The sequence below is a fragment of the Oncorhynchus keta genome, unplaced genomic scaffold (genome assembly GCF_023373465.1).
Source record: "Oncorhynchus keta strain PuntledgeMale-10-30-2019 unplaced genomic scaffold, Oket_V2 Un_scaffold_22955_pilon_pilon, whole genome shotgun sequence".
Classification (NCBI taxonomy): Eukaryota; Metazoa; Chordata; class Actinopteri; order Salmoniformes; family Salmonidae; genus Oncorhynchus; species Oncorhynchus keta.
The window spans coordinates 166,977-175,888 of record NW_026290872.1 but is presented as its reverse complement, the minus strand read 5'-3'; the positions used below and the strand labels follow the sequence as shown (position 1 = coordinate 175,888).

Genomic DNA, 8,912 nt, shown 5'->3' with positions numbered 1-8,912 from the left:
TCAGGCACCGACAGTCTAACCGTTCTTCAGCCACCGACAGTCTAACCGTTCTTCAGCCACCGACAGTCTAACCGTTCTTCAGCCACCGACAGTCTAAACCGTTCTTTAGCCACCGACAGTCTAACCCGTTCTTCAGCCACCGACAGTCTAACCCGTTCTTCAGCCACCGACAGTCTAAACCGTTCTTCAGCCACCGACAGTCTAAACCGTTCTTCAGCCACCGACAGTCTAAACCGTTCTTCAGCCACTGACAGTCTAAACCGTGGGCTTTAGCTTAAAAAGGTACTAAAGGAAAAGACACCATACCGAACATCGGCCATGCGCAGTAGCTAACATGCAGGGTGGCGACGAATGTGGCAATTCAACATTTAATCGTCGGGAAATAAAAAGAAGGTAACGCTTGATGTTCTGTGATCAGAGGCGATAAGATGGCTCCCCGCTGGCTCCGCTGTTAACCGTTCGTCTGCATGGTCTGCTTTGTCCTTAAAAGAGGGAGCATTTGAGTGTATTTATTTCATCTATTTATGTTATGGCAGTATATGCTCATTAATTTTTGACCAATAATTTATTATTGAGATTAATTGATTTAAAGTGAGTGGGAAGCTGACCCCTGGCCTTTCTGTACCAGCCAGTCTCCAACCATGAAGAACACAACACCGTGCTACATCATCCTTCAAACTTTATTGATAGTTTGTGTTAGAAAGCAGACTCCCAATCAGCCCTGTACAAACTTAGAAACACAAATTGAAGACCACACACTGGAACTGAGTGACAACAGGGACTGACAACCAAAGACCCCAGCCTTAAAACTGACCTGGCAAAGTAAGAGAAAGAGCGATGGAGAGAAAGAGGAAAACAAAAGGAGATGGAGAGAGAAAGTGTGAGAAAGAAAGAAACGTAACAATCCTTCACAGAAGGATATGCTTTAGGCCCTCTGGCAGCTGAGCAATTATGTCGCAAAGATCTCCATCACTTTCCAGAAAATTATATATTTTTGTTGTTGTTGTAAGATGCAAGGTTCTGCATGAATTATTTCCGCGCTTTGATGCTCTGTTGTCTTTATTCGTGTGAATAACAGATGTCGGGAACAGAGGTGTCCAAACTTTCTCAGGCTATGTGACCATTGCTGTGATGCAGGCTCTCTCTCGACAGGTAGAACAGACCCATTTAGTTGTTTTAGGAGCTAATCTACACTGCTCTCAGTTGCAGAAAATCCTTTACATCTACTGCCGTTCAGAATACACTGTAGATAAACTCAACCAATTAAGTATCAAAGTCAAATAAAAAAAATGAGAGGAAGATAAAAGCTGAATAGGCAAAACGCGGTTCCGCGCAAAGACTCTGCCTGCTGATTGGCCGAGGGCCTTTAGCTGGAGACTGTAGTCATGGAGAGGCAGACGTGGTAAAGCTCCACCCCTTTTCCAACCAGCTGCTAGAAAGCCACGCCTCTTCAGGGAGTGTTTGGCTGGGAGGTCTTCGAGGAAGCCAGCATGGCACGTACTTTGGCCATCAGATCCTGAAAAGGAGAAGGGGAGAGCGGGATGAGCGGAGAGAGAGAAACAGACACACAAGGAGAGGGAGGGGAAAGAGTGAGTGAGAGTGCCATATAAAAGACCAATAATGAGGACCAGAGGAAACATCTTGATGAAGAAGCCTACAGTCATATAATCTGGATCAAATACTGATGCATGCAAAATTGTCTACTCTCTCAGAGAGCCTTCCCCCACCATCACAATTCAACACAAACACAAATCTTCCTCCCTGCCTCTCCCTGGGGTTATCTTTCAACTAGGACAGCTTAATGTATTCCTGACTATTTATGACAGTGGGCTGTGGGACAGTTTCTCTCCTCCCTGCAACAGAAGGCCCTCAGATCCACTTATTAGGTAAGCAGTCCCAATCTGAACACAATCCAACCCGGAGAATACACATCAAATAGGGGAGATAATCAAGCCGCTGAACAGGCCACTTGTCATAGAAGCTTCTCCTTGCTCAGGGGTGACATGGGGCATGTATTGTCTACCGCAATGTCTCCTCCTCTTCTCCGGCTGTTCTCTTCCTCCTCCCTCTCCTGTGGCTGACGGAGATATTGAGCCACAAAGTCAAATAAAGCCCTGCTCCATATCAGTCGTAAAACAAACTCCCGAGTTAACAAGCAAGAGCACACGCACAGAGACGGAGGGACACATCAGAGTGAAAGCAGTGGTGGTGGTCTGGGTCGTTGAGGGGAGTACAACCTGGCCAGCCACTGTTAAAACAGCTGGAAGAAGGTGCATGAATTTGAGACAGAGGGACAAACAAAAAGGCATTATGAATAATGGAGTTAATGTCGGAGGTAAATTATGTGAGAGTGGGGCTTTAGACAGGGCTGGTCCTGAAGCTTCTAAGTGTCTCTCTCTGAGGGACGTCTAGCACCTGACTCTGCGTACTGATGAGAGAGCTGTGTTTTAAGTATGTGTGAGTGTAAGAGAAGGCGGGAAAGTGTCAAAGACAAACGTGAGAGTCTGAGAGAACGAGTAAAGGGTGTGTAAAAGACAGCAGGAAAGAGGGAGCCTGGCAATGTGGTTGGAAGGGGAACATAGAGTCCTCCAGGGGGATGTTTCCGACTAGGAGCACCTTGATCTTTCGCATCAGGAAAAAGAGGAGGGCTAAGCGTGGATCAAGTCCTGCTAAGCCTGGATAATGTCCTACTCTGCCCTATACTACCCTGGTACAGGCTAGTCATCAGCTCTTCTGTCAGCGTACTGTAATTAACAGCCCTAATCACACCGCTGACAAGCTGCTGTCACAACATGTCATGTGCACGCGCACCCACAAGATCACGTCAGAATTAACATATGTGTTTTGGAGATGGAGTGGTTCGTGAACGCCGACTCACACATGCAAAGTAAACACACGAAGACAAAATACACACAGGAAAACAGAAGCACACACAACGGTCACCCATAGCTGAGCCTGGCACTGAGATTTCCGATGCAGACAAGGTCTAAAAGGAGCATAGAGAAACCCTTCTCTGTAGAGGACCGTCTCACCAACCGGCACAGTCCCCAGAAGGAGAGCTCAGCCTCACACCAACCACCTTTCACCTCCAGCAGTGCTAGGAGAATGAATGGGCTCCATGAGCAGAGAGAGGGAGAAAGGTTCATCACGAGCCTGGAGATGAGTGAGAGAGTGCTGAGTGAGAGGAGGCACAGAGAGGAGGATCCCTCAGGAGTGGCAGAGAAAGCAGACAGAGCTGGCAGAGCAGGCAAGCCCTCGGAGGAGAATGAAAAGAAGAGAAGGAGACGAGGGGAGGCAGAGCACAAGAGCTCACATTACAGTGTCAAGGACGAGAGGGGGACGAGTGGACTGGCTTCCAGAGCCTTGTGAACGAAAGAGAGGAAGGGACACTGACACTTTAATCAGTGTGAAGTGTAAGGGGAGTGAGTATGGGAGCGGTGAGGGATATTGTATGTGATAGAGGGATCACAGATTGTGTGCCAGGGGTAAAAAGTGTGTGCGGCAGCGAGAGGTCCATCTGGTCAGTTTGTAATGAGGAACAGCTCCTCTTACATACATCGGGGCCCGTGGCCAGACAGCAGAGTGGCTCCGCTCCAAATACCAGCTCCCTCACTGGCAACTGTAGGCTGTTCACAGAGATGGGCTATAGCTGCAGGCAGGACCCCTCTGCCTCCGCTGCAGCCAAAACCCACTCACTCCATTTACACCATCAGATTCCCTCATTCACTACCGTCAGTCCATTTGGAGATACTCCTACACCCAGTCATTCTCTTTGGACTGAATTCTACACATTAAGGTGCATTAATTCTACACATCAAGGTCCACTATGGAGGTGAGTTACTGTGGTGTTTTCTACAGCTTCAGTGGTCTCTATTCTTTGCCACGGTCACTGTATTGATTTTTACATGTCAAGGGTCGTTATCTATCCTCGGTCCATGTCCCATTCTCTCTACCGTTCCATTATTTGAATCTCTACAAGCCTGTATGTTAGTCTCTTCTAACTCTGACTGTGTCCATCTCTGTCAATACGTTTATCGATCTCAACGACTGGCTGCCTCCACCAGCCAGTCAAGTCAGGCTGCCTCCACCAGCCAGTCAAGTCAGGCTGCCTCCACCAGCCAGTCAAGTCAGGCTGCCTCCACCAGCCAGTCAGGCTGCCTCCACCAGCCAGTCAGGCTGCCTCCACCAGCCAGTCAGGCTGCCTCTATCAGTGTCTCTCTGGTCCTCTCCTGACTGCAGACCAGACTAATACCCTGTAAGGGAGGGAACACTCTATGCTCTCTCTCTAAAAAAACACAGCCCATCCCCAGCCACACAGCGCATTCAGCCAGCTTCTGTAATGAAGGAAAAACAGAGTACAGAATTCACCCCAAAATGTTAATTCCAATTAACAAAAGTACATGACATTTGTTGAGTGCATCATCATGAACCAAAGTCATCACGCCGATGGGGCTGGCAGTTCATTAAGTGGCCAGGGACGATGTACGTACAGTATGTCTGAGCACAAAACTAATGTGGGTGTTCCAAACAGCAGTGCTGCTACTCTGGTATTTTCATTCAGAGATGGCTGGGTGATGTCAGCTTTACATTCACTGTGTGCCTCAGATCCTCCTCCAGAAAACTTCCTCATATAGAGCAGGCCCAGGGAGAGGTTTCAACCACTCTCTCCCATGCCCTCTTTTTCCTCCCCCCTCCCCTATCCCACTCATATGACCTATGCGTCTCGCTCTCTCTGTCCACAATACACAGGCCACTCTGACTCCATGAGGGCTGCGCTCCAGGTAAGGCTCATCCCTCTCTGACTCCCTATGGAGGTGCTCCTCCTGGGCCAGCTGGCTGGCTCGATGAGGTGTTGGTGACAGCCTAGAGTCGACCTAGAGGCGTGCTCCGGTCATCAGTAGAGAGAGAAGGGCTTCGTCTCGATAAAGTCCTACTCCACCCTACTCTGTCCTGGTCCTGGCTAGCCATCAGCTCCCTTCAAGTAAATCACACCGCTGACATGTCCCTAAGCTCATACATCACCTTAAACACACAGACAAAGACATCACCCTTCTTACACACCACATCAGAATTAACCGGGGTGTTTTGGGGATGGAGTGATTAGTGACCGTCGACTCAAACATGCGAAGGAAAACACACAGGAAGAGAAAATCCACACAGGAATACACACAGGAAGAGAATATCTAAAAATCAAATCTAGAGTCGGCTTTCTATTCCATTTACATTACATTTACATTTAAGTCATTTAGCAGACGCTCTTATCCAGAGCGACTTACAAATTGGTGCATTCACCTTATGACATCCAGTGGAACAGCCACTTTACAATAGTGCATCTAAATCTTTTAAGGGGGGTGAGAAGGATTACTTTATCCTATCCTAGGTATTCCTTAAAGAGGTGGGGTTTCAGGTGTCTCCGGAAGGTGGTGATTGACTCCGCTGTCCTGGCGTCGTGAGGGAGTTTGTTCCACCATTGGGGGGCCAGAGCAGCGAACAGTTTTGACTGGGCTGAGCGGGAACTGTACTTCCTCAGTGGTAGGGAGGCGAGCAGCTTGAAACATCTGCTATCTGAGCAGCTAACCGATTGCTGCAGCTATACATAGTCCATCGGTAAATAGCCCACCCAATTTACCTACCTCATCCCCATACGGTTTTTATTTATTTACTTTTCTGCTCTTTTGCACACCAGTATCTCTACCTGCACATGACCATCTGATCATTTATCACTCCAGTGTTAATCTGCAAAATTGTAATTGTCCGCCTAACTTCTCATGCCTTTTGCACACAATGTATATAGACTTTTTCTTTCCACTGTGTTATTGACTTGTTTATTGTTTACTCCATGTGTAACTCTGTGTTGTTGTCTGTTCACGCTGCTATGCTTTATCTTGTCCAGGTCGCAGTTGTAAATGAGAACTTGTTCTCAACTAGCCTACCTCTTTAAATAAAGGTGAAATAAATAAAATAAAAAATATCCTCACAGGAAAACACACAGGTAGAGAAAATCAACAAAGGAAAGCACACGCAAGCACACACACGGTCCCCAAAGCACACTCCTAGCTGAGCCTGGCACCAAGTAGAGGCTCAAATTCTTATGAGCACTCCCGAGTGCTGATCCAGACAGGGCATGAACGCAGCATTCTCCCCGGTTGACAGGGTTGGTTCTAATCAGAAGGCTGTGAGGTGGTCTCTCTATCTATCTGACCCAGCAGGGTCCTCATGAGTCAGGACTGATGCATAACATCAGATGGAGAGGACAGGGACTCAAACCTCTAAAGGGGTTCTGCGAAGGCATGGCTTTGTGATATGCGCCAAGACAGACATTCGTGCAATTGGAGAAGGAATCACAGCCTGAAAGTAAGACATGGAATAAACCAGAGAGCAAACGTGAGGATTCCATATGGATTGATCAGCGTATTTATTAAGTGGTACAACAGGTGTGAGGTGGTTAAAAGATCCCACCGAAGGAAGCACCGTTTCAACATGAAGTTGAAGCACCGTTTCAACATGAAGTTGAAACACATGGGTCTGCACACCCCCCTGCTGGTATTTAAGCTTTTAAGTGATTTCAAACCTACGCTGATAAAACTCCAATAGATCTCTCTAATGGTCTCCTTTACAGTATGGTTTCGCCCGTAGACTACCAATACCAACACTACCTGTTCCTGACTCTAAGCCCAGTTGCTGAACAGAAAGTGTGATCCTACCCAGAGACAGGACCTCTCTCTCTGATTGCGCAATATGAGTATATGTCAAAGTCAGGACATTTGGGGAAGAGTTGATCCTCTTTTTCTCTCTCGTGGAGATTAACGCCTCTGTAATGTAAAAACTAGTTGTCAGCTGCCGTTGCGGCACACACACACAGAGAGAAAGAGCGAGCGAGAGAGCGAGCGAGAGAGCGAGCGAGAGAGCGAGCGAGAGAGCGAGAGAGCGAGAGAGAGAGAGAGAGAGAGAGAGAGAGAGAGAGAGAGAGAGAGAGAAACACCAGGACAGGGAGCGAAACACAACAAATAAAAAATGCCCACGTGAACTTCAATGACCACAGAGGAGGGATGCCAAATGTGACCCGAGGACAGAGATCAGCTGCTCTGAGCCCACAGAGCTGGACGATGGAAACATGTAATCGCTGCTGGGATCAGCGAATCGAAATCTCTGAGCAGTGTGCTCTGTATAATACGGCTGCCACGAGGGCTGGACTGTCCTTGGAACCACAGCCTCTATACGTGTGTCTCAGCGAACAATGAGCGGATTCTGAACCGCTTTGCTTTGTGCTTTTCCCTTCGAATAAGATTATATGGACAGATTGGTCCTCATCCTCGACCAGCACTGAAAAGTCTGAAAAACTTTGTGAATATGGGCCCATGTTAACGTTATTACAGTGTGAGAGTGAAGAAGAGGCAGGTATGGGCCCATGTTAATGTTCATACAGTGAGAGAGTGAAGAAGAGGCAGGTATGGGCCCATGTTAAGTTAACGTACATACAGTGAGAGAATGTCTGCTGTTTGCTGATGATCTGGTGCTTCTGTCACCAACCAAGGAGGGCCTACAGCAGCACCTAGATCTTATGCACAGTTTCTGTCAGACCTGGGCCCTGACAGTAAATCTCAGTAAGACCAAAATAATGGTGTTCCAAAAAAGGTCCAGTCACCAGGACCACAAATACAAATTCCATCTAGACACTGTTGCCCTGGAGTACACAAAAAACTATACATACCTTGGCCTAAACATCAGCGCCACAGGTAACTTCCACAAAGCTGTGAACGATCTGAGAGACAAGGCAAGAAGGGCCTTCTATGCCATCAAAAGGACCATAAATTTCAACATACCAATTAGGATTTGGCTAAAAATACTTGAATCAGTCATAGAGCCCATTGCCCTTTATGGTTGTGAGGTCTGGGGTCCGCTCACCAACCAAGACTTTACAAAATGGGACAAACACCAAATTGAGACTCTGCACGCAGAATTCTGCAAAAATATCCTCCGTGTACAACGTAGAACACCAAATAATGCATGCAGAGCAGAATTAGGCCGATACCCACTAATTATCAAAATCCAGAAAAGAGCCGTTAAATTCTATAACCACCTAAAAGGAAGCGATTCCCAAACCTTCCATAACAAAGCCATCACCTACAGAGAGAAGAACCTGGAGAAGAGTCCCCTAAGCAAGCTGGTCCTGGGGCTCTGTTCACAAACACAAACACACCCTACAGAGCCCCAGGACAGCAGCACAATTAGACCCAACCAAATCATGAGAAAACAAAAAGATATTTACTTGACACATTGGAAAGAATTAACAAAAAAACAGTGCAAACTAGAATGCTATTTGGGCCTACACAGAAAGTACACAGCGGCAGAATACCTGACCACTGTGACTGACCCAAAATTAAGGAAAGCTTTGACTATGTACAGACTCAGTGAGCATAGCCTTGCTATTGAGAAAGGCCGCCGTAAGCAGACATGGCTCTCAAGAGAAGACAGGCTATGTGCTCACTGCACACAAAACGAGGTGGAAACTGAGCTGCACTTCCTAACCTCCTGCCCAATGTATGACCATCTGTGTAATCTGAGGGAAATATGTCTCTCTAATGAGAGACATATTTCCCTCAGATTACACAGATCCACAAAGAATTCGAAAACAAATCCAATTTTGATAAACTCCCATATCTACTGGGTGCAATTCCACAGTGTGCCATCACAGCAGCAAGATTTGTGACCTGTTGCCACGAGAAAAGGGCAACCAGTGAAGAACACACACCATTGTAAATACAACCCATATTTATGCTTATTTATTTCATCTTGTGTCCTTTAACCATTTGTACATTGTTAAAACACTGTATATATATATATATATATATATATATATATATATGACATTTGTAATGTCTTTATTGTTTTGAAACTTCTGTATGTGTAAT

General features: G+C 46.7%; 1 protein-coding gene across 2 annotated transcripts in view; it reads right to left on the bottom strand.

Moving 5' to 3' along the window:
* Positions 1–662: 662 nt before the first annotated feature.
* LOC118385360 (splicing factor, suppressor of white-apricot homolog) overlaps positions 663–8,912 on the bottom strand; it is a 124,783-nt gene continuing 116,533 nt past the window's right edge. For both annotated transcript variants that reach the window (XM_052515326.1, XM_052515327.1), the window contains exon 18: positions 663–1,516. In XM_052515326.1, the coding sequence (XP_052371286.1) occupies positions 1,451–1,516 (66 nt within the window). In that variant the 3' untranslated portion in view covers positions 663–1,450. The remainder of the gene's footprint in view (positions 1,517–8,912) is intronic.